Source organism: Talpa occidentalis, unplaced genomic scaffold, assembly GCF_014898055.3.
Source record: "Talpa occidentalis isolate TD23 unplaced genomic scaffold, MPIMG_talOcc4v2.1 talOcc4.7, whole genome shotgun sequence".
In the NCBI taxonomy this organism is placed as follows: Eukaryota; Metazoa; Chordata; class Mammalia; order Eulipotyphla; family Talpidae; genus Talpa; species Talpa occidentalis.
In genome coordinates this window covers 88,539,795-88,567,072 of record NW_023605083.1, presented here as the reverse complement: position 1 = coordinate 88,567,072, position 27,278 = coordinate 88,539,795, and the positions used below count along the sequence as shown (strand labels likewise).

The 27,278-nt window shown below is 50.1% G+C and overlaps 1 protein-coding gene across 1 annotated transcript in view; it reads right to left on the bottom strand.

Moving 5' to 3' along the window:
• SPNS3 (SPNS lysolipid transporter 3, sphingosine-1-phosphate (putative)) overlaps nucleotides 1–20,463 on the bottom strand; it is a 46,545-nt gene extending 26,082 nt beyond the window's left edge. Inside the window, exons 1-8 of the mRNA XM_037493218.1 lie at nucleotides 20,361–20,463; nucleotides 17,236–17,301; nucleotides 12,406–12,542; nucleotides 12,012–12,163; nucleotides 11,297–11,363; nucleotides 10,456–10,604; nucleotides 9,547–9,699; nucleotides 5,747–5,936 (exon numbers count right to left, since the gene is read on the bottom strand). Coding sequence (XP_037349115.1) covers nucleotides 5,747–5,936; nucleotides 9,547–9,699; nucleotides 10,456–10,604; nucleotides 11,297–11,363; nucleotides 12,012–12,163; nucleotides 12,406–12,542; nucleotides 17,236–17,301; nucleotides 20,361–20,463 — 1,017 coding nt within the window. The remainder of the gene's footprint in view (nucleotides 1–5,746; nucleotides 5,937–9,546; nucleotides 9,700–10,455; nucleotides 10,605–11,296; nucleotides 11,364–12,011; nucleotides 12,164–12,405; nucleotides 12,543–17,235; nucleotides 17,302–20,360) is intronic.
• Between the last annotated feature and the right edge of the window lie 6,815 nt (nucleotides 20,464–27,278).

Sequence of the window (27,278 nt, the reverse complement as noted above, 5' to 3'; positions counted from 1 at the left end):
AATGCAAGGTTGGCTAAACAATGTAATACACCATCTCAATCAACATAATACACCATAATAGTAGAATAAAGGACAAGCCACATGATAACCTCAGTGGATGCAGAAGAAGACAAATCCAGATCTCCCACACCTGAGCATAAAATTCTATCTCACCATTAGTAAAAGCAAATTTCACTCAGTGCCCACAGGCTCTACATGGCCTGGTCCCCAACACCTCTCTGTCCTCATTTCCCTCTCTCCTTTATTCCACACTTACCTGCGTGTCCTTCCTATTCCTTGAACCCACCAGGGCTTTTATGGATGCCTGGCACACAGTTCCCCTAAATATCTACCAAATTCACTCCTTCACCCCCTGCAGGCCTTTATTCAACAACCACCTTCTCTGGTCACACTATGTAAAATTGCAGCTTTCTCCCCACAATACTCACACAGTCTCCTTTCTCGCTCTGTTTATCCTAAGCATGTACTATCTATCATCTGAAATACTATATATTTTACTTATATGTCTTGCTTGTTTTCTCTCTCCCCCAACTAGAATGTAAGCTCCCTAAAAACAGTGTTTTTTTTTTAAAGATTTATTTATTTATACAAGCACTGGGTACAGTCAGAAGCACGGGAGTGTGAGAGAATTCACCAGAGCCAGAGCGGGGAGCAGAGCAGGCAAACTGAAGTACACTGCTGAGGAGAGCAGCAGGCGGCAGGAGAGGTCTGCGCGCCATGCGGGACCCTCCTCCGGTGGCCGGGAAGCAGCCGGGGATTGAACCGGCACTGCAGAGGCTGTGGGCAGCTTCGCAACCCAGCGCTCAACTGCTGCGCCACCGGGGAGGCCCCTAAAAACAGTGTTTTATTCACTGCTCTATCTGCGGCATTTAAACTAGCACACCACTTTATAGATACTCCCTAAATATTTGTTGAACAGGCCTCCCTGAAAGCGCAAGGGGTTAAGGACCGCACTATGAAGCAATCCGCAGCCTCTGCAGCACAAGTCTGATCCCCAGCCGGCCAGGGAGCAACCCACATGGTGAGGCAGACCTCTCCTGACTCATCCACTGCTCCCCTCAGCAGTGTATTTCAGTCTGCCTGTCTGTTCCCCACTCTGTCTCTGGTGAATCCTCTCACCCCCACCAAACCTCTGGCCTGTACCCCAGTTCTTGTATGCATAAATAAATAAATCTTTAAAAAAATGTATTTGTTGAATAAATAAATGGATTCAAATGGCCCATCACTCAACCGTTTACTCAGCAAGCAGTGACACCCACCCATCCCAAGTACCTGACACCATATTTCTGACTGGAGAAATGAGAATGATTGAAAGTAATATAGACTCAACTGGGAGAGGAGTCAGAGCAGAAGCAGCCATGACCCAGGGAACACAGTGATGAGATGTACTGAGAATGGGCCGAGAGGGTCAGGCCCAGCAGTCAAGGAAGCTGCATGGAGAGATGGTACAAACTGAACTTTTTCTTTTTTTTTTGGAATCTTTTTATTTTTTAATAGAGGCATGTTTTTATTTATTTGTTTGTTTGTTTGTTTTGTTTTGTTTATACATGCACTGGGCACAGTCAGAAGCGCGGGAGGGTGAGAGAATTCACCAGAGCCAGAGCGGGGAGCAGAGCAGGCAGAAGGACCGAAGTACACTGCTGAAGGGAGCAGCGGGCAGCAGGAGGGGTCTGCGCGCCATGTGGGACCCTCCTCCAGTGGCCGGGAGCAGCCGGGGATTGAACCGGCGCTGCAGAGGCTGCGGGCAGCTTCGCAACCCAGCGCTCAACCGCTGCGCCACCTGGGAGGCCCAGTACAAACTGAACTTTAAAGCTAGAATGATCAGGGCAGCAGAGAAGAGACAGGTGGGGGAACAGGGGAGGACCTGGATAGGGAAACCATAGGACATGTCTTGGGAATAAGGAGGGGTCCTATAAGGCAGGATCACATAGGGGATAAGGCTATAAGTTTGGTAGGGCAGTTCATGAGGGACTTTGAATACCAGGATGCACTGAATTTAGTTCCAGAGGCATCATGGAGCCATGCAAGGCTTTGAAGCAGGAAGATCCATGATGTCAGAAAGCTCTGGGACCTCCCTAGTGGCACAAGGGGTGAAGACACAGCTCTATGAAGCTATACCCAACCACTGCAGCACAAGTTCAATCTCCCGGCCAGGGAGGTACCCACATGGCATAGCAGACCTCTCCTGCCTCACCCGCTGCTCCGCTCAGCAGTGTATTTCAGTCGATCTGCCTGTTCTGCTCCTGACTATCTCTAGTGAATCCTCTCACCCTCTGCATCTCTGGCCTACACCCCAGCTCTTGTATGCATAAATAAATAAATCTTTTAAAAAATTAAAGAAAGAAAGAAAGAAAGCTCACTCTGGGAGTATGGGAAAAGTAGATGGCCATAGGTGAGCAGGAAGGCAAGAAGATCAGGAAGGTGGCTCCCAGCACAGTCTTGGAAATACACATCATTGCATGAGCCAGAGCAGGACCAAGAGACCAAGAAAAGAAGATAGGTTTGGGGCCTCCCTGGTGGCGCAATGGGTTGTCTCAGCACTACAAATCTATCCGAAGCCACTGCAGCACGAGTTTGATACCTGGCCAGGGAGGTTACCCACATGGCGCAGCAGACCTCTCCTGACTCGCCTGCTGCTCCCCTCAGCAGTGTATTTCAGTAGATCCGCCTGTTCTGTTCCACACTCTGTCTCTAGTGAATCCTCTCAAACCCCGCACATCTGGCTTGTACCCCAGTTCTTGTATGCATAAATAAATAAATCTTAAAAAAAAAATAGGTTTGGAGTGGTTAAAAATTTTATGACTGGGAGAGGCAGGGGCAATCCCACTTGAGCAGGAATTGCAAGTCAGGACATCCAGTTGGAGCTATGGGTTGGGGGTCTGGCCATTAAGTCCAGAAGGAACTGCACCACTTCTGGAAAGTGAAAGTCCACACCAAGGGGCCTCACAGTACTGAGTATCACACTAGGCTCACAGGTGAGCCATACAAAGGAGCAGTTCCCCAGTACTGGAGGATGGACACACCCTGGCCTGCTTCCCTCTCTGACCCTCAGACCCTCACTCCCTGGGACAGGACTAAAGAAGTTTCTCCAGTGGCTTTGTCAACCAAGATGCAATGTCATTTCTAGATGAACCATCGGCTCTGGAGATGTGCCAGGCTACAGGAGGGGGGACAGCTGTGTCCTCAAAATACAGCCAAGAAGCTGCCTCCCAGAGCCAACCAAGACAGTAGCAGAAGCAGAGCTGGCAGGGGGTCCACAGTCCCAGCCAATATAGGGACAGGCCTTTGCCGGGACCTCCATCTGCCCAGGGGCCCAGACTGCCTGCAAGGTCAGGCCCATTCAGCCCGCACCAGCTGGAGGTGAAGGTCCCATCCACTCTTCTGCTCCTATGGCCAATAAGCACTAAGGCATTAGTAGTGCCTACTATCTGTCAGGCTCTGTTCTTCCCCAAGGGAGTAACAAGGGTCATCAAGGCATGGAGAATACAGGCTTTGGAGTCTGCAGAGCTGAGTTTGTATTTGGTCTGTCCCAATATATTTGTCAGTGGCTGTCTCTGGGTCTCTACTTTCCCATCTGTTAAGTGGGGATGAGAAAATCCTTTCCATGTGGGTATCACAAACACAAGCACAAGCAAAAGGGATGCTAACAAGACTTCTCTGTTCTCCAGGAATTTCAGCTGAAGTCCAAGGTTAAAGATAAGGGAGAAGCACCCAGAAGCACCAGGGTGCCAGTCACACCCTCAGGACTTGAGAGAAAAAAGCAACTGTCCAGTAGGGCTGGGGATTCAGCTGGGTAAGTTCTCTCTGGAGAATGAGGAAGTGAGTGAAGGGCTTTGGAGGACACCAGAGAGAGGGCAGTGCCTGCCAGGGAGGAGACAATTCTTTCTCCCTCATCAGCCCTCCCACACCAGGGGCATCTTGTAAGCATGTCACCTGGAATCCTGGGAGCAAGAAGCCTAGGGCCCAAGGGAGACTGAGGACAGGGGTGCCAGACAGAGCAGCCTGCAGTGCAGGGGCAAGAAGGGTGGGAAGCAGCTGGCTTGGCTGTATTTCTGAGCTCCAAGCCTGCCAAGTATGACAGGGTCAGCTAGAAGGATCTGGAAGGGCAACACCTGAAGAGGAGCAAAGGGGAGTTGTGAGAGGACAGGGTGACCTACATCAAAGAATCGGGCAGTGAAAATGCCCTCAAACCCATAAAACTGCCCCAAAAGAGCCAACATCTGGGCATCTGCCACAAGGACGGTATTGGCAGTCAGCAAAAACAAGACACAGGCAATACTTGGGCCCTTTTTGGTCATCCTTCACCCGCCCAGCCTCAGAGAGGTCAGGATCTCAGGGGAGGGGTGGTGTAAGGAGATGGGGCAAGGAAAACTGAACTTACTAGAGAACCCCCTCTTCCTGGTGCAATTTTCTGGACCTGAATAGAAGCTTTGTATGGAAGGAGAATCAAAGTTTTTATTTAAATGGAACCAGGCTTTTTAGTTCATGAGTGTGACTGGAAAAGCTATGAGTGTGGGCCTCCCCGGTGGCACAGCGTTTGAGCGCTGGGTTGCGAAGCTGTCCCCGCAGCCTCTGCAGCTTTGGTTCGATCCCCGGCCACCGGGTGAGGGTCCCACATGGCACACAGACCTCTCCTGACGCCCGCTGCTCCCCTCAGCAGTGTACTTCATCCGTCTGCCTGTTCTGCTCCCCGCTCTGGCTCTGGTGAATTCTCTCACCCTCCCGCACTTCTGACTGTACCCAGTGCTTGTATAAATAAATATATGAATCTTTAAAAAAAAGAAAAGAAAAGCTATGAGTGTGACCTGGTCATAGGTGGAAGTCACACCCAAGCTGGTAGGAGAACAATAGGGCTGTTATTGATTTGCCTTCCAAGTTCAGCCTGCTCAATGAGCCCACGCACACATAAGCGCGGGCATCTGTGTCCACAGTGGTGGGTCCCAGGGCCTTGGGGCTGGGCTGGTTCCATCTTTCCAGATATCAGAGGTGCTTTCCCATTTGGTGGGACAGCCAGGGCTGGGGCTTCGTGGAGGCGGGGACACTGCTGCACACACACAGGGGTCATGTGTGTGTGTGACCACAGCTCCACCCATATGCCACGTGTGTGGTGGGACCCTAAAATGCACGAGCCCATGTGGGATTGGAGAATACTGATGTGAGGTTAGAATAGTCCAGAAAGGCTTTGGGGGGAGGTGGCTTTTGAGTTGCGCCTTGCAGGATTTCAGGAGAGAGAGAAGAAAGGAAATGGCGCCCCTAGAGGAGGGAAAGGACACAGCAAAGGCTGGGAGGTGTGCTACCTGTGTCCATGGTATGGTGACAGTGTGAGGAGCACAACGAGTGTGATGGGCTGTGGATCTGGAAAAAGTGACGTTATCAAGACTGTTACCTTTAAAGCAGGGTCCCCACTGGCTATGGCCAATATTGGTCTCACTATATCTGCATCTTGGAAAGAGTCACCCTATTTCTTTTAGGGTCCACAACATGTCCCAAGAATAAATGAATCCCATAATCTCAAATCAAAGCATTATCCAGGGACTCTGAAGACACACAGTAGAGTCAGAAAGGGTAAGGCTCAGCCTATTTCTACCCCTTCCTAGTTGTGAGACTCTTAGGAATCCTCCATTTATTCATCTGTGAAATGGGGATAAGAAGTTCCAGCTAGTATGTGAAGACCTGGCACAGCATCAGCCAGTATCAAACAAGAGTTCCCTATCCACGGCCCCCACCCGAAGGGACCCACACTTACATAGGTGGCCAGGAGGCTGGTTGAGGCCAAGATGAGAGCCAGGTAGAGGCAGGGAGCTGTGGCAAGCAGGTTGATGGCACAGATGAGGGGCTCAGCCCTTGGGTTGACCTTCACGAATCTCTTTGAAGCTTCTGCCCCCAGGATTACTCCAAAAAAGCCAGTCAAAACAGTCACCAGCCCAAAAATCAGGCTGACAGGAAAGAGCAGTGAGGGATTAGTAGGGGTTAGTCAGCCAGTTGGGGTCAAGATAGGGGTCCTTGTCCCTGGTGCACAATCTGGTACCTACAGTTACCAGAATGTGTCTGGAGACCCCTTTCTCCTAGGGCTTTGGGACCCCACTCAGAGACTCATGTAGAGCTCTTCCCACCCTTATTCCCTCTCCAACTTATCCTGGGGTTGTCACCAGCCATGTGAGTGATTTGCCCAGCACCCCAACACCTATCATGCTTCATCTCCAGTGATCTTATCCATCCTCTCACCACCCAAAATTGTCCCACTGAGAAATCCTAATTCTTTGGTCCCACGCTGGCATCCAACACTAATGAGAATAGTGGCAAGTTGGCATTTATTTACTGAGCCCTGTCGCTACACCCAGCACTTATCTCCCTCTTTGAATACCACCCTCTGCTCTCTGCCTGTTCAGGCAGGGTCCTAACTTCACTGCCTTTTCCACCTGTCCTGGGTCTACTTCAAATCCACTTGGATTTCCCTCCTGTACTTCCCTCCTATGAAAACCCATCCCTTCAGAACAAACTTACACAGGCTCCCCATGGGTGCTTTCTAGAACATAGACCTAATCAGAGCTCTGCTTAAAATTCCCCACCAGCTCTCAAACATTCAACCAGATTTATTTGGTCCCAACTCAGTGTGGTAAATATGGCATCTTGGGAAGCTTAAAGGTGTCTACAGACCCTTCCCAGCCTTCTAAGCTGTGCAAGGCTCCAGCTCAGCCCAGTTAAGTGACCCCAAATCCCAGATGAATGATATCCATCTCTGAGTCCTGGCCTGAGCTGGCCTTGGCAGAGTCTCGGAACCTTGGTGAGATTCGGGAATGATTACTCAGACAGGCATTTAGATGGGCCCCACACAGGCCCCAGAGGTATGGGCAGAAGGCACATGTAGCCACCTCCTCCCCCCACCCCATCGCCACACATACACTCATGGCCTTCCTAGAACCACAAACACTCAGAGCCATGAGGGTCCTTAAGACCTGCGAGTTGTAAGCATGATGGTCTTGCCAAGTGTCTGTCCAAGTCCTACTTACACGGGAAGCTCACTACCTGCCCACCACATGCAACCCTTCCATCTGGGCCAGTTCCTAGTGTTGGGAGTTCTCCCTGTGGCTGAGCTGGAATCCTGTGTCTGGCAGCTTCCTGCCTCTGACCCACGCTCACCCTGGGGTTTATGCTAACCAAGGAGGATGATTGGTAGCTGAGATCTGTGCAGAAGTCCAGCACAGGGAACTTCTACCCACTCTGTCTTACATAGGTTGAATAATGGCCCCTGGAGATGTCTGTGTCCTCATTTCTAGAAACGGTGCATGCTAATTTATATGGTAAAGTAGAGTTTTGTAGGTGTTATTAAATAAAGGATCTCGAGTTGGTGGGGGGTTATCCTCCATTATCCAGGTGGTGCTCAATGCAATCACAAGTGTCCCTATTAAACTGGGACAGAGGTAGATTTGAGACAGAACAGGAGCAGGCAATGTCGCCAAGAATGCAGGCATTGGAGCAGCACAGCCAGCAGCCACTGGCAGCTGGAAGATGCTGGAAGGATTCTTCCCTACAGCCTTCAGAGGAAGCATGGCCCAGCTGAACTTGACTTTGGCTCAGTAAAACCATTTGGGACTTCTCCAGAACTATGAGAAAATACATTTCTGTTGTTTTAAGCTACCAAGTTGATGATAATTTGTTACATCAGTCCTAGGACACTAATACAAGTTCTGTGAAGAAGTTAAGTTAGAAGAAGAGGCTAGAGCTGAGAAAATCAGAAGCAACTTGCCCGGGAACACAAGTTGTGTTAATCCTGTTAATACTGTGTGTTAATCCTGTTTTCCCTACTTTTTCCAGCTGTTGTGGGTCTTCTACTATTCAGTCTTTGCCTCCTGGGAGACAAGACTCTATCGGCACCAAGACAAACCTCAGTCTCATTCGATGCATTCACTCATTCACTCACTGGATGCTTCCTTCAGCACCCACTGTGTGCCAGGAAGCTGATCCCACTTAGGTGGGAAGAAGTTCAAGTCAATTTACAGTAACAAGCAGTCTCTAGGGGCAACAGAATGCAGGGCACCAGCTTTGTAGTAGGATGGGTTTGAATCCTGGCTCTGCTGCTTATTAGCTGTGTGACCTTGGGCAAGTCACTTAACCTCTCTGATTTTCCACCTATTCCTTTGTAACACATGAGTAATAGGATTTATTATTATAAAACCTCAGAGGATTTTTCAGGTAAAATATTTATATAGCATAGGGACTGAACTAAAGTTAAAGTTTAGTAATTATAGATTAAAAAAAGGAAGGGAGTCAGTGGCAGAGGACACAGCTTTGGCAAAGGCACAGTGAGAGGGCATGGGACATTGTGGAAATTACATGACACACTCTCTGGGCATCAAGCGAGGAGACTGGAGGGCCTCCCTAGTGGCGCAAGAGGTTGAGATGCAACCTAAGAAGCTATCTGCAGCCACTGCAGGACGAGTTTGATCCCCGGCCAGGGAGGTGACCCACATGGTGCAGCAGACCTCTCCTGTCTCATCCGCTGCTCCCCTCAGCAGTGTATTTCAGTCAGTCTGCCTGTTCTGCTCCCCACTCTGTCTCTGGTGAATCCTCTCACCCCCTGCACCTCTGACCTGTACCCCAGCTCTTGTATGCGTAAATAAATAAATCTTTGAAAAGAGAGAGAGAGAGAGAGGAGACTGGAGAGAAGGAGGCAGTCAGCAGAGAACTAGTGTCACTGCAGCCTCTGGGGCACAGGGCTCCGGGGAGAACATGAGGTTTGAGGAGTTTAGGAGCCCATAAGGAGGGAAGCAGAGAGGAGGGGACTGCACAGAGAAGGACAAGCATCAGCTGGAGAGGAAGAAAAAACTGGGGCTGAGAGAGTTTAAGGAGGGGGAGAAAGCAAGTAAGAGAAGCTTGAGATGTCACTGGGGCCTTGGAGAACGGGCCCCGGGGGGTGTGGTCAGGAGGGCAGCACAACAGGGTGAGGAGGAAGGGAGTGGGAGGGCATTTCTGGCACAGGGCACCTGCCTCCTGGCTGGCTTTGGATTCTATCCTCCCACCCACCCAGCAGCTTTCCCAGAATTCTCCAGGCCTCAAATGAGGCCGAGAACAAATGGATGTAGGTGTGATAAGTGTAGGCATTAAGTGTGATGAGCCAGGTAAGTAACGAGACCTTCCAGCGCCTCAATTGGCCATCTGTAAAGTGGGATGACTTCACTGAAGACACTGCAGATCCCTCTGAAAGAAGATTGCCTAAGACTCCGATCATCCCACAGGCTCCACAGAAGCTTCACCACCACCCTCCACCAGTGCCTTCTGGATGCTCACAGCAGCCCCAAGAGTAGAAGACAGGGACTGGGGTCCAGAGGGGATGAAGGAGCTGCTGGTAGACCCCCAGAGTGGCAAGGGCTCAGCCAGTTACACCCAGGCCCCCTGCCTATCAGCCAGGTCCCAGCTCTGAAGTCTTCACAGAGCACCATGTGCCCAGAGAGATGGAATTTTGGGGGCTCAGGACCTGCTAAAAACTTTCCCATCAAGAGCCTCCTGACCTGGGCCAGGTGCCCAGGGCTCCCAGAGGCCCCTTACCTGTCCTTGCCATTGCACGGCTCCTGGAGGCAGGGTAGCTGCAGCCCATGCACCACACGGACCTCAAACAGAAATTTGGGGGTCCAGAAGCCCAAAGCGCCAGTCACAAAGGACATGCATGTCACTCCAAGAGTCGACCACACAAAACTCCAGCTGCAAGAGAAGGTGTCCAGGCCAAAGCGGAGGAGGAGGGTCAGGGTTGCAGGAGTGGGCTCCTGTCCACCCACCCCACACACCTCCTGGGTCCTCACGTCACTCAAGAACACAGGCAGCCTCCTGTCTCATGTTCCCCCTAAAAGCCCTACTATGCATCCCACACAGTGCCTTCCTCCCTCCTCTCTGCAGAGCCAAATTAAGCACCTCCAGGAAGCTGTTCCTGCTGCCCCCCACAGGTCTCAGACTCTGTAACATAGAGTGCGGGCCTGTCCACACCCCACGGGATTTGCTGAAATCCTGAGGCCTGGGAGTACAAATGACTCCTGTCTACCTCCCTGACCGTGCCCATGACAGAGGATGGATAAACTCCCATGAGGCTTAGAGAGGTGAGTGATTAACTCCTGGCACCCTCCCAGAAGCAGGCAAGCCTGGAGAATTATGTCCATTGAGGGAAGCCAGGCTCTTAGTCTCAGGTCACACAGGGATAAGGTCATGGCAGAGCCAAGCCTGGAGCTCATGCCGCCTCCCGCCCTTCCTCCCAGCCCGTATCGGTCACATGGCCAGCCTCTGGGGTCTGCGCCCCAAGTGAGGGAGGGACAGTTCAGTTGTCCTGTGGGAGCTCAGAGGAAGAGGGCTATGAACGTTGGGGCAGTCAGGGAAGCCTCCCTGGAAGTAAAGAGAAGGAGGTCAGTAGCCTGAGGTAGACAGGAGAGGGTTGGGATTGAAGGTACGTGGGGGAGCAGGGGCACTCACTTTCTCCACAGATCTCTGACATCCTGACACCAGCTGCTGTGTGGGGTCCCCATGGCCACCTCCTCCTGCTTCTCTGCAGCTCCCCGGGGTGGGTCTGGCACCAGCACGATTAGCAGGATCACAGCCACGGCTCCCAGGCAGGGCATGATCTGGATACAGGAGGGCCGGGGGTGGGGGGTGGTCAGGGTCTCACACGCCTTTGGCCCAGGAGATCCTAGAGGTGACTGGACTCTGTGGTCCTTTCTGTGCCCTGGCAGAGCAGGGATGTTCACTTCCTACATGCTGGTGGTAGACAGAGCTGGACATACTATGTTCCTCACTGTCATCCCTAAGAGTACAGCCTCTCTGGGGGTGAGGTCCCCTTGAGATGTGTAGAGGCACTTCTCCATGGAGATCGCTGAGCGCAAGACCATTGAGGACAAGAGCCCTAACTACACTGGCTCTGACTATTGAGGCTTTGCTGCCCCAAAACCCAGCCAGGCCGCCATCTGCCTGCCGGTCCTGCCCTAGTCTCTTTCCACCCCTTGTCTCATGAATCCTGCAGATGCCAGAAGATGGCCTTAACCCCACACACACACTTTACACATAGGCAGAGTGAGGCGCCAAAGCAGGGCGGCTTGCTGAGTCACACTGCTAGCAAATTGAGCAGCTGGGATTTGAACCCAGGGCCACGACTTCCATAATCCATGTTCCGTAGGAGGTTCCAAATGTTTGAAGCTACCGACATCCAACCACCCCCCATGGCGCCCGGTACGGTGCCAAGTGGCAAAGGCCACTCGAGCTGGAAAGTCCCTGACGGCCCAGGAGGAAAAGAGAAGGAAGAAAAGGAAGCTGGACTCACTCGCAGGGCCCAGCGCCAGTCCCCAGTCTGCTCCGTGATACCCGACCCCAGCATGTAGCCCAGACCACTGCGACAGAGGGACAAGGGAAATACGTGAGGGAGGGAGGGAGGTCCAGGCCCCAAGACCAGTGTGATGGGGTGCCCCCACCCCAGAGAGATGGGTCACCAAAGCTCAGAACCCTTTCACCACACAAAGTGAGCCATGTGAGACCCAGATGTCTACTGCCCTTGGTCGAGTCACCAGTGACCACTGGCTCCTGGCCCATCCCCAATGTCACTGTCCACTGTCTCCTATATGGACACCCTCTCCCCTCACCCAAGGCTCAGTCGTGCCTGAGTCTGGTGACTCCAGCAAACCTGAGTCAGAGCTCAGGAAGCAGACTGCAAATTCCTAGCGTATTTCCTTGCCTCACCTTCCAGCCTGCTCTTTCTACCCCTTCCTGAGTGTCCCAGCCTGGAGGGCACATCCTCAAATTCTCTAATCCTCATCACAGCCCAGAGTCAGCAGCATATTGTCCCCAGTTACAGATAGGGAAACTGAGTCTCAGAGAAGTAAAGGGACAGGGGGAGGTGAGAGGCGGCAGGTGAGGAAAGGGTAGCACTGGGATTCAAGTCCCAGCCCTCCTGCGACATCCCCTACCCCCAGTCCAGCCTGTTTTGACTCCTCTGGACCTCAGTTTGCCACTGAGGAAAGTAGATCTGGAGTGACACTAACCTTCCAACAGGGATAAAGATGTAAAAGATGCCCAGCATCCGGGTCCGCTGGTCCTGCACGAAGAGGTCGCTCAGGACGGTGGGTGCGATGGTGGAGTAGCTGGCAGTGCCAATGCCCATGACTCCCCGGGACAGAAAGAAGAGCCAGGAATGCTGCGCAGGTAGGCACAACCATGGGGAGGTTACCCCTGTCACCCCCACACCCAGTCCAGCACAGTCGTGGGGAATAAAGCCAGGTGTGCAGTGGGAGGTGCAAGAGAAGAAAGTCTAACCAGCTCTTCTTTCAGACCTGGAGGCTTCCCCTCACCAGTCACCAGCCATGCCTGAAATGGGCAGTCAGGAAGGAAGCAGGCAGGAGCAGGTCTCCAGGACCATGCAGGAGAGAGGGCACCTACCTGAGGGAAGATGAAGGAGCTGAAGACGCCTGTTACTGACCAGAGCAGGATCCCAAAGCTCAGGATGGCCTTGCGACTGTGTCGGTCACCCAGGTAGCCAAACACAGGTGCAGACAGCAGCAAGAAACCAATGAAGACTACAGGAGATACACAGGGGCTCCATGCATCCCTCCATGGTTGATGTGCCCATCAACCACAGAGTAGGGGACTGGCTCAGATGCCACAAGCTGGCACCTTGGCAGTGGGGCCAAGTGAACTCCCCTGCCTAATACATAACCCATTGCCCAGAGTCAGGGGGACTGAGAAATGGGGGGAGAGGGGGCTATGACTGGTTCAAATCCCAGTTCTGCTGCTTGTTCACTGTGTGGTCTTGGGTTACTAACGCCACCTCTCTGATCATCACTCCAGCCCTCCAAGGCTGTGTAAAGGTGAGATATAAATGCCCATGAAGTACATGCCTGTTCCCTATCTTCAGGAGAGCTGGGGCCCATCTGATTTTGTTCCCACACCCTTGAAAAGGAAGGGAGGTCGGCAAGGGTGCCTGTTTGAGCTGATGAGCATGGTGTGGAATGAGCTTATGAATTATAAACCAGTGGTCCCTGACACTGGAAGGGTTGCTTTTCTTCAGTAGGTAAAACATTCCCTAGACCCTATCAGTTGCCTTTATACCAGCTCGGAGGAAGGTATGTCCACTGCCTCCAAATGCTAGCAGGTGGCAGGGGTAAGTCTGAACCCTCCCCTATCAGTTCCCACCAGCCAAGGGCCTTAGATTTTGGAGGCCCCACCCAGCCTCCAGTGAATAGGTCCCTATTCATTGAGCACAAATGATGAACATTTCCTGAGCCCAGTGAACATCCAGTTTCGTCTCAGCTCAGGTTCCAGTCCCACCAGCTCCCCCATGGCTGGCTCCAGTATGGGTTGAATCATATGCATTTGCAGAAATTAGGCCAGTTTTGACCTATAAAAACAGCAATTTAATATGGTTCGCCTTAATACTCCACAGAGTATTTGGTGTCAACGGCATTTAAAATCTTAATAGCTCCTGCCAAAATAGGCCTCCAAAAAGGCTGCATCAATTTACACATGCATAGAAGTACATGCCAGAACTCTTGCTGCCCCTTGATATAAGTAATCACTTTATTTTTATTCATCTAGTGGTTGAAAAAATAAATGGCATCTCGCTGATGCTTTCATTTGCATTGTCTTTATTCCCAGGGAGACTGAGCAGCAGTTCCCATGTCCCCATCTTCTGCCCTCTTTATATTGGGCTGTTTGTTGTTTGAAAATAATTTCTCCCAGTCCTTCATAGGAATTTAAAATGAGGATTCTGAGACTAACCTACCTGAACCCCACCTTTCCCTAGCTATGTGACCTTGGGCTTCAGCTTAACTCTCCTGTTAAGTTTTCATCAACTAAATAAAATGAAGCCTATAAGAGGCAATGACTAGCTTTATGCAAATGCTCAACAGATGCTATCTATTATTAATAATTCCTTTATAGTTTCAATTGTCATTCTACAGATGACTTCAGCTTTTATATAGTCAAATTTATCCATCTTGCTCCAGGGTGGCTGTTTCATGTCTTATTACTGCATATCTTCTTTACCTAAAGATTATAAAAGTATTTCCCAAATCTTCTAGAACATTTGTGGGGGTTGGGAAGGGATCCTTAAAACTCCTTAACCCTGCAGATGCTCTTGGAGGGAGAGACTTGCCCCAAAAGGAAAGGCAGGCACTCCTTTGTTATTAGCACCTCCAAATTAAAATCATTTCTGTGACAAGAGAGTAATTGAGGAGCACGGGGTCAAGAGGACTTCATAGACAGCTGCCTGGATTCAAATCCCAATTCTGCCCACTTACTAGCTGTGTGACCTTCAGCAAATCCCATGGCCTTCTCTGTGCCTTAGATTTGTCATCTATAAAATGGACATAGTTATAGCTACCACATGGATTGATGTAAATTATGAAGGGTTTACAAGAGTTATGAAGGGTTTACAAGAGTTCCTGGCATGTGATAAGGGCCATATTATGTGCTAGTTTTAAAAATAATTAGCTAACTCTCTGTCCCACAGTAGGGAGAGGGGAGTCAAACCACTGCTTCCCTCCAACCTCCACCCTACTTTTATAGTTTGACCAAGTGAAGCCCTCTCTTAGTCATGTGATTCCTCCATTCTGCAGCCCTGTGGACAGACAGCAGAGTGGGTCTAAAGGTTGCTGCATAGCATCCCAGAAAGGTTTCAGTGACCTACCTGAGGTCACTGGTCCAAACCCACTGCACTTTCTACACCCCTTTTGGGGAGATGCTTCTGCAGAGAGAAATCTTTCCTTCTCTCACTCCCCAAAACACACACTCACAATCCATAGTCACATACTTACAATCTTCCTCTCCCTCTCCATCTTTTGTCTTTTTTTTTTTTTTTTTTTTTTTTGTGGAACCCTCGCCGGCAACCGGGGAACGAACCGGCACTGCAGAGGCTGTGGGCAGCCTCGCAGCCCAGCGCTCAACCGCTGTGCCACCAGGGGAGGCCCTCCCTCTCCATCTTTTTTACACACAAATTTCACCCTCCCCAACTCTCACTTATAAAGGTCCTATAGTAACAATCCTTTTCAACACAGTAAGAACCAGGAAGGGGAATGTTGACTCAACTGTTAGTATCTGTCTCATCTAGAAGGTTATAGGTATTGAGCCAAGATGGTCTTGCCCACACTGGCCTCAGGCCTGAGATAAGATCAATGGGAAAAGACCTGTGGTATGCAGCTGTGGTCAGCTGAACTTTTTGCTCGGGCCTCTTATAGAAACGTATGAAACTACAGCCCACTTCTCACGTTTTCAGCTGTTATTTAAAACATTTTATATCCTGGGCCTCCCTGGTGGCACAAGGGTTTAAGCATCAGCTCTGTTACCCACTGCAACTGCAACATGAGTTCGATCCCTAGCCAGGGAGGTGACCCACATGGCACAGCGGATCTCTCCTGTCTCACCTGCTGCTGCCCTCAGCAGTGTATTTCAGTCAGTCTGCCTGTTCTGTTCCCCACTCTTCTCTGGTGAATCCTCTCACCCCCCGCATCTCTGGCCTGTACCGCAGCTCTTGTATGCATAAATAAAATAGTCTTTAAAAAAAAAATCCTTGGCATTGCAAAGTGAATTCATTCCATTTATGGGAAATGTCCACAGAGAATCTAATGAGCAAAGCCAGTCCTCATTTGCCAAATCAATGAGACAAATCAGACTGGTTGTCTCTAAGAAAGATGTTAAGATGTCATTTTTTTTTAATTGAAATAAATGTGCTGACACCCATGCCCGAGACATGTGCAGCTATCTCACTTCTGAATTCTTAATTGTAGCTAAACAGCAGACTGTCACACATCGGTGGGACAGCCAGATAAGGCTTGGCACCTTGCCACGGGTTTGTGGCCTGGAGGGAACAGCCCCTGTGGGTTCTGCTCTCCCTGCTCTGTTCCCAGAGCTACCCCGCAGAAGTCAAGCATCCATGAGAGATCCCTCTGTCTGACACCCTGGAGGTTTATATATTCCAAGACAGTGCAACATAGTAAAATCCAAAATGAGGAAGGGTGTTTGAATAGCAACTTCGGGCTGAAGTGTTTGAATAAGTGGAGTGTTTTAAGTTTCTCACTTAAAATGGTGGACAGGTGGTTACCAAAGGGGGAGGTAGGAAAGGAGAAGCAGAAGCCAACCGCCAGTTTGTTCTCAGGCAGACCCACTTTAGGAAAGAATTATATGGGTTTGAGTGTATGTAAGTGGACTCCCTCAAAACTCTGCTCAGGTAGTCCCTGGAAAGTTTTTCTATATCCTCAGGGCTCCCTGTACCCCAGTGGAAAGCCTTGTTCTAAAGCTTTGAGATACACTCTCAAAATAAGGGAGGGGCCACAGAGAGGAAGCCAGCATGGTCTAGTTACAGGTTGGGCGTGTGCAATCACCTTGGTCATGTGTTGTGACATGTGCACATATGTGGGTGTGGGGTGTGTGTGTCACCAACCAGGCACCCAGGGGAAAGGTTAGTGTTCAGTCATCCCAAATGCCCCCAGCTCGGATTAGGGTACATGACTGCTCCCCATAACTGGGCTGGAGCTTCTGTGGGCTCAGATGCCGTCTGTGTGTCTGAAGGTCAGATTTTTCAGGTCCATCAGAGGAAAGAGCATGTCAGGATTCCTCCACCCCAGCGGGAGCCCAGCTGAGCTGAGCAACCATGAAGGGGCAGGTGACCAGCGCCACAACCACAGCCAGAAGCGAGGGAGCTTTTGCAGCACCATCTTCCTGTGGAGATGCACACAACACTCCAGCCCAAAGTTGCTATTCAAACACCAGGGCTCAGCCCATGCTGTCTTCACCAGCCCGGTCAGACCTCATGCTCAAAGACCCCTCCCTTCTCACTGCCCCTTTTCTTTTTTTTTTTTAAAGATTTATTCATTTATGCATACAAGAGCCAGGGTGCAGGCCAGAGATGTGGGGGGGTGAGAGGATTCACCAGAGACAGAGTGGGGAGCAGAACAGGCAGATTGACTGAAGTATATTGCTGAGGGGAGCAGCGGGCGAGACAGGAGAGGTCTGCTGCACCATGTGGGTAGCTACCTGGCCAGGGATTGAACTTGTGCTGCAGTGGCTGCAGATAGCTTCATAGGTTGCATCTTAACCCCTTGCGCCACCAGGGAGGCCCTCAGTGCCCCTTTTCTGTGCCTGGGACTGAGTGGGGCTCAGGCTGTCTCCTCATTGCCCAGTAGCTGGAACTGGACCTGGAACAGGACCCATGAAGAGAACCCACCCCTGCGTGAACCCCGCACCCAGCTCCAGAGCCAAGAACTCCCTCCTTACCTGTATGAAGAAAACCAGCTTGGCTGTCACTAATGTGAAAAAACCTCTGTATGTCCAGCAGCACCCCTGTGGACAGACAAACTCAGGAATTGGGAAGTAATCCACTGGGCCTCTAGCAGCAGCTGCCCCAAGTTTACAGGATACAGCTGAGGAGGTCCACTCCTCTTTGTCTCTCTCTCTCTCTCTCTCTCTCTCTCTCTCTCTCTCTCACACACACACACACACACACACACACACACACAGATACAGGCACGCAGATGTGTGCATACATCAAACACATGCAGAAACACACATACCAATGGTATACATACATACACACATTCACACACAAGCATGCACTCCAGGCATAGACATGTCATCCTGCAGACACAGACACGCAGAGTCACATAAGAACACAGACCGGCCCCGGGATACACGTTCTCAGAGGCACATGGATATATTCACACACAGGAGCCTGCACTCACCAGTTCATACACCCCAGACTCGTACACCCAGATGCTCATAAACATACACTGAGATGCACACGTAAAGACACGCATGCATACGCACATGTGCAGGACTGCCATTCACATTATAGTGGCCCCGTCGCCACACAGAGCATAGCCATTCCCTTAGACTACAGGGCAAGTGGAAGTCCCCGGGGGTGTGCAATACAGCAGCCTTCCTGTGCACAAATGCCACATTCACAGATACACACATGCACATGTTTGTGCAAGACTTATGCCCTGGCCTGCACACATGCACACACAAGCATGCTCTTCAGTGTAGAGCACACAGAGCTGAGAGTGGACACACAGCTTCAGTGACAGGCCCACTTAGGTCTAACCTAACCCCTCCCCCTGGGGGTGGCCAGCTCCTGCTCTGTACCAGCTGGGTGTCTGAGCCCCAACAGATCCTGCCAGGTCACAGGAAGGTGCAGTAGGCCCTCAGCCTAGTGCAGAAAGAGGAAGTGGGCACCAGACACTAGGCTCTGTTCCCTGAACTGCCCTGCAGCCCCTTGGTGGCACTTCTGAATTAGGCAGAGTCCAAGGCACCTACTCCTCTTAGCTGTGAGGCTCCGACCCTGGTGTTATGAAGACCTAGCGTCTCTCTCATTAATGAGGTCCAGATCCTGATCTGGACACTTGCAGTCCCTAACAGGTAGGGACTGTTCTCACTGTACAGATGAGGAAACAGAGGCTCCAGCAGCCCATGTTGTACAGCTGGAATTGGGAGAATGCTACCACCCTGTGTCACAGGACTCTCCAAACAGGGCCCGGAAGAAAGCCCCACTCCCACACCTCCAAAACCTGCCAGCAGGCAAAGGAAGGTCAATGAAGAGGAGAAGCCCAGCAGGAGATTTTTCAGACATTTATTTTGGGCACAATTGTACAAGCCCCGGCATACCAGTCTGCCTGTCTTACGTCCACATTGAACATTTTTAATTACATGAATAAGACATTCATCGGAGGAAAAAAGCAGATAACACAGATAAGCAAAAGAAATCACTACATAAAAATTCCTATAATCACATTCATTGTCCTTCAAGAATGGGGACTCGCCCCTTTGTCTGCACCCCCACCCCTGAGCACTTCTCAGGCAGCCCAGGCCCAAATGTGGACCATGCCTCAATTTTACTTTTTTTTTTTTTTTACATCATAGTTCATTTTTAAACAATATTTTCATTCCCTCCCCCACCTCAGGTGTAGTCCCCATAGAATTTCCTTCCCCAAGGCACCCGTGCACCATCACCTCAGTCCCCTGTGCTCCTCCCTCCCTCCCTCTGCTCCCTCTCCCTCCTCCTCCCCCGCGGGGTGTTCTGATTTATAATTGTCTGTTTCTGTTTTGTTGTGTTTTGTACCGTTGTTATTTTTTACTTTTAAGCTGTCACTCTGGCCCCCAGAAGCGTGGTCTCCTACAAGAGAAGCCCAGTAGCCGTGACAGTGGCCTGCCTCCAGCAGTCCCCAAGCACCCAGCATGGTTTCACTTCTCCAGGTCCTTTCATTCCAACAGTGGGTGACCCTGTTCTTGCAGAATCAGAGGAAGTACCAACAGGGACGGGGCCTCCCAGGATGAGTGTGGGGAGGACGGGGACCTCAGCCTGCTGGGCTCGAGGAGCTCCATTCCCGTGATTCTCTTACTCCTGCCTCTGGCCCCTTCCTTCCTCTTCATGCCCTTGACCCACTCCAACCCAGGACTCCTCAGCTTTGGCTTAACCCTTTGCAGTAGCCCCTGAACTGGCCCTCTTTCCTCCTTTTGCCTCTAGCAGGGTCTCAAATCTAGTTAGTCTTCCACCAAAATTTTTTTCCCAAGGTTCCTCAGCAGAAAGTCCAAGCTACCCCAGTATGGTACCCAAGGAGCCTCTGACCAAAACACCCTTTAGAATAATGAGCTGTTTTCCCCCTCTCCCCATCCCTGATCAAAGCATGTGTCTTGGCCTATGCTGATACCACTCTCTGAATAACCCCATCACCCCATTCCTGTCTTGTCAACTCTCTCAGCTTTCAAGACCCAAACCAAATGCCCACCCCTCACCACCACACCATAAATTCTGCTGCAACCCTCAGCCACTCCACCTTGGACTGCCCAGCTGATGCCCATCCCACTCCGAGCTGCTTACACATGTGTTGTGTGTCCCTCTGATGGACACCAGGTTGGTGCTCTCTGCAGCCCCCCAAGTCCTCGCATTCCTCAGCCACTCTCTGTTGTGCCAAGTCAATAGCTGATGAATCATACCTCTGCTCCAGGATGTCTGGCAGCTGCAGGGGCCCCCTCTGAGTGCCCCAGACCAGCTTGGGCCTCCTTTTCTTTCTAACAGGAGTCCTGTTAATGAGCTTCTCCCTCCACCCTATGAGATGCCACCCCTGAGCTCAGGCACTATAAAGCTAACTTCCCCTCCCTTGGGTCTCCAAAGCCCACCAGAGGGTCCTGCCCACAGTTAGGGCTCAGTTGTTCTGAGATAAGTTAGTGACAAAAAAGAAAAGAAGGTTGATTTTAAATGAGTGAGTGAGTAAGTAGAAGACAAGCAGGCTGAGCTCTGAGGTCTACAGGAAAGAAGGCAGAATGTGCAAGGTCTGCACACAGTCTGCAGTCCCAGGAACACCCAGCAAGCTATTTCTTGCTTGGGAGGCCTGTCCCTTCCTCACCTGAGATGATGAACCAGTTCATGTAGTTCAGGAGGTTGATGTAGCAGAGCACCGCAAGTGCCACGTATGCTTTCCAGAGAGGCAGGCTCCAGGATCTGGGCATGATTAGAGGGGTGCACTGACCTGAGCCTGAGGCCCCAGAGTGCCTGCCTGTCCTTGGGGACCGGTCCTGTGGCCCTTCTGTGCCAAGTGCCATGCACTCCGCAGACATGTCCCCGCCTAGTCAACCTGCAACTCCCACCCAGGAACTGGCACCAGAGTGCAAAAGCACATGCTCTGCACCGAGTCACTTCCTGTGGGCTCCCAGATGCCCAACCTCAAAGTAGCTGCCCTAACTGCTGGGTGTCTTATCACAAGTTCTTGCTGAGCCCACCACAGCCTCACCAGTGAGGTTTCACCATCAGCAGCCTCTGAGACCTGGCAGGGGAAAGAAGACTCCTGGTCCCTCCACCCTGGTGACTCAACACTATGGTTCCTTATCTAGATGTGGCTGTGGTGGCTGCAGTGAGGACAAGAACCTTTCAGGACAAGAAACGAGATGAGGGGGCCTCCCTGGAGGTGCAAGGGGTTAAGCACTGCACTATGAAGCAATCTGCAGCCTCTGCAGCATGAGTTCAATCCCTAACCGGCCAGGGAGAAACCCACATGACGCAGCAGATCTCTCCTGACTCTCCTACTGCTCCCCTCAGCAGTGTATTTCAGTCAGTCTGCCTGTTCTGTTCCCCTCTCTGTCTCTGGTGAGTCCTCTCACCCCCAGCATCTCTGGCCTATACCCCAGCTCTTGTATGCATAAATAAATAAATCTTTAAAAAAAAAAAAAAGAAGCAGAAGAAATGAGATGAGACTCCTGGTGTCCCACCCATTGGTAGGACTTGGAGACTCGAACTGGGTTCAAATCAGGAAGGCCTAGTATTGGCCAGGAGAGCTGCACAAGACTGGACTGGATGTGAAAGCTCCTGTCTAACAGCCTACCTGGAGAAACAAAGATGGTAGAAGAGAACCAGTAGGCAAAGCTCAGCAATAGACACTAAGCATCAGGGGAAATTTTTGATGAGAGCCAAGATATTAGCATGGTCTTCCCACAAACATAAACAGTTAACTTTTGACAAAGGAGCCATGACCATACAATAGAGAAAAGAAAACCTCTCGAACAAAGGATGTTGGAAAATCTGGGCAACCATTTGCAAAGAAATGAAACTAGATCATTACTTGACTCCAAACCCAAAATTTCATTCAAAATGAATTAAAGAGGGCCTCCCTGGTGGTGCAAGGGGTTAAGCATCAGCACTATGAAGATGGTCACAGCCACTACAGATCCCTGCCAGAGAGCTGACCTGCATGGTGCAGCAGACCTCTCCTGTCTCGCCTGCTGCTCCCCTCAGCAGTGTATTTCAGTCAATCTGTTCTGTTCCTCACTCTGTCTCTGGTGAATCCTCTCACCCCACCTTCCCCCACATCCCTGGCCTGAACCCCAGCTCTTGTATGCATAAATAAAAAAATTAAAAAGAAATTGTGGGGTATATGTTCAATGGAATACTACTCAGCTATTAAAAAAGATAAAATAGTGACTTTTAGGATAATATGAATGGATCTCAAGATAATGATGCCAAGTGAAAAAATCTGAAAGTGAAAGACAGATACCAGATGGTTTCACTCATTTGAGGACTATAAATAACCAAAGAAAACAAACTGGCAAAACACAAGAAAAATAATTCTTAGATTCTATGAAAAATATACTGGATACCAGAGGGACAGGGGACAGAAGGCAGGAGGGGATGATAGGGTGCCTGCTCGGGAGCTGTGGTGGAGGGTGAATGAGCATGTGCACATTTAAATGTGTGAAGTTGTGATCCCAAAATTATATAGTTATGTAAACAACAGGCAAATCAATAAACTTTGGGAAAAAATGAAAGGAAATAAATTTTTCATAAATAAATATATAGAGACACATTTAAATCTTTTTTTAAGGGCCTCCCTGGTGGCTCAAGGGGTTAAGACCAAACCTGTCCACAGCCACAGCAGCCAGGGAGCCGGGCGCAGCAGACCTCTCCTGTCTTGCCCGCTGCTCCCCTCAGCAGTGTACTTTGGTCAGTCCGCCTGCTCTGTTCCCCACTCTGTCTCTGGTGAATCCTCTCACCCCCCACCCCTCTGGCCTGTACCCCAGCTCTTGTATGCATAAATAAATAAAAATAAATCTTTTAGGGCCTTCCTGGTGGCACAGCGGTTGAGCGCTGGGTTGCAAAGCTGCCCGCAGCTTCTGCAACACCAGTTTGATCCCCAGCTGCTCCCCGGCCACCGGAGGAGGGTCCCACATGGCGCGCAGACCTCTCCTGCCGCCCGCTGCTCCCCTCAGCAGTGTACTTCGGTCCTTCTGCCTGCTCTGCTCTCTGCTCTGACTCTGGTGAATTCTCTCACCCTCCCGCGCTTCTGACTGTACCCAGTGCTTGTATAAATAAATAAATAAATAAATAAATAAATAAATAAATAAATAAATAAATAAATCTTTTTAAAAAATAGCTATTTAAAAAAAATAAAATAAAATATATAAATCTTTTAAAAAATGGGTAATGAAACTGAATAGACATTTCTCGAAAGATGATACACAAATGGACAAGAAATATATGAAGAGATGTTCAAGATCATGAGTCATTAAGGAAGTGCAAATCAAAACCACTACGAGATAACACATGAAGATGGGCAGGATGTAAAGTTTTAAAAATAAAGCTGGTGGGCCTCCCCTGGTGGCGCAGCAGTTGTGCGCTGGGCTGCGAAGCTGCCCCAGCGCCAGCGAGGGTCCCATATGGTGCGCAGTCCTCTCCTGCCGCGCCCACTGCTCCCCTCAGCAGTGTATTTCGTCGGTCTGCCTCTGGCTCTGGTGAATTCTCTCACCCTCCCATGCTTCTGACTGTACCCAGGTTCTTGTATAAATAAATAAATAAATCTTTCTTAAAAAATAAAATAAAAATAAAGCTGGTGGCACAAGTGGTTAAGCCACAGCACTATGAAGCTATCCACAGCCTCTGCAGCGCAAGTACGATTCCTCATGTTGCATGGAGGTGACCCACATGGCTCAGCAGACCTATCCTGACTCACCCGCTGCTCCCGTCAGCAGTGTATTTCAGTCTGCCTGTTCTGTTCCCCATTCTGTGTCTGGTGAATCCTCTCACCCCGCCCCCCCGCACCTCTGGCCCATACCCCAGTTCTTGTATGCATAAATAAATAAATATTTAGAAAAATAAAACAAAATAACAAGTACTGGTGAGGATATGGTAAAACTATCGTATATAGCTAATGGTAATGTAAAATGGATCAGCCATTGTGGATAACAGAATAACAGATCCTTAAAAGGTTATATATAGGGGCCTCCCCTGGTGGCGCAGTGGTTGAGCGCTGGCCTGCAAAGCTGCCTGCAGGCTCTGTAGCGCCGGTTCGATCCCCGGCCGCCGGCAAGGGTACCACATGGCATAGCAGACCTCTCCTGCCGAGCCCGCTGCTCCCCTCAGCAATGTATTCCGTCAGTCTGCCTGCTCTGCTCCCCGCTCTGGCTCTGGTGAATTCTCTCACCCTCCCGTGCCTCTGACTGTACCCAGTGCTTGTATAAATAAATAAATAAATCTTAAAAAAAAAAAAGGTTATCTATAGAATTACCATATGATACAACAATTCACTCCGATATAGACCCCAAAGAACTAAAAGCAGGAACTCAAATACTTGTACACAGATGTTCATAGCAGCACTAATCACAATAGGCAAAAGGTGGAAAAAATTTGAATGTCCATCAACTGATAAATGGGTAAACAAAATGTGCCTATACATGCTGTGGAATAGTATCTAACCATAAAAAGGAATAAAGAATTATTCCTTGGCCAAACCTCAAAAATATTATGCTAAGTGAAAAGAGCCAGGGTGTCCCTGGTGGTGCAAGGTGTTAAGACGCAGCACTATGAAGCTATCGGCAGCCACTGCAGCACGAGTTCGATCCCTGGCCAGGGAGGTGACCCACATGGCACAGCAGACCTCTCCTGACTCGCCTGCTGCTCCCCTCAGCAGTGTATTTCAGTAGATCCGCCTGTTCTACTCCCCACTCTGTCTCTGGTGAATCCTCTAACCGCCCACACCTCTGGCCTGTACCCCAGTCTTTGTATGCATAAATAAATCTTTTTTAAAAAAAGGAGCCAGACACAAAAAGGCAAATATTGTACAATTCCATTTCTGTGAATTATCTCAATGAGTCAAATCCATAGAAACAGAGAGCAGATTAATGGTTTCTAGGGACTAAAATGAAGGGAATGCTTAATAGATACCAGTCTCCTTTGGGAGCAATGAAAATGTCCTGGAACTAGATAGAGGTAGTAGTTACACAATATTGTGAAAGTACCACATTCCACTGAATTTTAAGTTCTAAATTTTTATTTTTTTAAAGATTTTATTTATTTATTTTTGCATAGAAGAACTGGGGTATAGGCCAAAGGTGGGGAGGAGGTGAGAGGATTCACCAGAATGGGGAGCAGAACAGGCAGCTCTACTGAAATGCAATGCTGAGAGGTGCAGTGTGTAAGATAGGAGAGGTCTGCTGAGCCATGTGTGTAGCTCCCTGGCCTGGGATTGAACTCAGGCCATAATGGTGATAGCACTGAGACTTAACCCCTAGGCCACCAGGGAGGCCCCAGATTTAAATTTTTATATGTGAATTTCATCTCAATTTTCTTTTTTTTTTTTTTATAGAGGCATGTTTTATTTATTTATTTATTTGTTTGTTTGTTTATACATGCACTGGGTACAGTCAGAAGCGCGGGAGGGTGAGAGAATTCACCAGAGCCAGAGCAGGGAGCAGAACAGGCAGAAGGACCGAGGTACACTGCTAGGGGAGCAGCGGGCAGCAGGAGAGGTCTGTGTGCCATGTGGGACCCTCCTCCGGTGGCCGGGGAGCAGCCGGGGATCGAACCGGTGCTGCAGAGGCCATGGGCAGCTTTGCAACCCAGCTCTCAACCGCTGCACCACCAGGGAGGCCCTCAATTTTCTTTTAAGTTAAAGTAAGCAAACAAAAGCCAATCTGACAACCTAGCAAGAATGTGAATTTGCCTTTTTACAGGCCTGGTTCAAATTCCAGTGTTGCTACTTCTGTGCTGTGTGCCTCAGGCAAGTTTCCAACCTCTCTGAGCCTGGTATCTTCATGTGCACTAGAGAAGAAGATAAGCTGGAGTTCATTGTGTAGATAACCAGGCTAAGTGCATGCAGGGTTCCCCACACAGAGCCTGGCACACAGCAGGCACTCAGTGTTGGCTATTCTTGTTGCTGTAATGATGAGAGCTGGAGGCATTGATCCTTGACCTCTGCCACGTGGTACAACCACACAGCCCACATGAATGGTCTTGGTGAAATATGGGAAGTTCAAAATCAGGCCTCCAACATGAACGCATGCATGGCCAAGATCCTGGACCCTGAAGCTAGACTCACCACTTATTGGTCAACTGATGACAGACAAGCAACTTACCTCTCTGTGCTTCAGTTTTCTAGTCCATAAAATGGAGATGAGCAATACATGCCTCATATTGTTGTGATGGCTTAAATAAGATGAAGCTGAAAAGTGCCTGGAACTTTGCCTGATATTAATGAAGTACTATGTGTGTGTTAAGTAAAATGGAGTCTTCCTGGCACATGCTGATGAGACTCCAGTCTCAGGCTTGCCCTCAGGATGCAGATGTGACAGGTAGCATTATATTCTCAAGTATAAATGTGTGAGTCCAAACCCAGGCACATTCACACACATTCACATGGTGCAAGCCACATGAGAGCACTGCAGACAGCGAGCACCAAGATAGAGGTGCCGGGCCTCCCCAGTGGCGCAGCGGTTGAGCGCTGAGTTGCGAAGCTGCCCATGGCCTCTGCAGCACCGGTTCGATTCCCGGCTGCTCCCCAGCCACCAGAGGACGGTCCCACATGGCACGCAGAACTCTCCTGCCGCCCGCTGCTCCCCTCAGCAGTGTACTTCGGTCCTTCTGCCTGCTCTGCTCCCTGCTCTGGCTCTGGTGAATTCTCTCACCCTCCCGCACTTCTGACTGTACCCAGTGCATGTATAAACAAAAAAAAAATAAATAAAATAAAAATAAATAAATAAATAAATAAAATATGACTCTATTAAAAAAAAAAAAAAAAGATAGAGGTGCCCCTCAATCTGAGGCCACTGCCTGAGATAAGTCTGGACACAAACCCTGGACTACTTTGCAGGGTCCATGCCTCACCTTTGCCAAGCCAGAATACCCACCCCGCCTTGGTTCTCAGAGCTAAGGAGGGACAAGGGAGCCACTCATCGGGGCAGAACTCCCAAGACTGGTCAAACCAGGGAGGCTGAAGGACAGTGTTCCAATACCGCCAACTGCCCTAGCTTCCAAGCGTGGGCTCCCACCAAGAACCCATGATTTGACCCCCAGATGAAGTGGCTTTGACCCAGAGACACCTTGGAATTAAAGCTAAGCCTGCGGGAGGGCCTCCCCGGTGGCACAGCGGTTGAGCGCTGGGTTGCAAAGCTGCCGGCGACCTCTGTGGCGCCGGTTCGATCCCCGGCTGCTCCCCGGCCACCGGAGGAGGGTCCCACATGGCACGCAGACCTCTCCTGCAGCCCGCTGCTCCCCTCAGCAGTGTACTTCAGTCCTTCTGCCTGCTCTGCACCCCACTCTGGCTCTGGTGAATTCTCTCACCCTCCCGCGCTTCTGACTGTACCCAGTGCTTGTATAAACAAAAACGAACGAACAAACAAATAAATAAATAAAAACATGCCTCTATTAAAAAAAAAAAAAAGCTAAGCCTGCGGGAAGCTGGAGACCAGCAGGGGCCGGCACAGAGTCACAGGTGATCACAGGAATTCAGGTTCCAACGCTGAAGGTGTGGAGCTCACGAAGCTTTCTCTCTCTGGCCTCA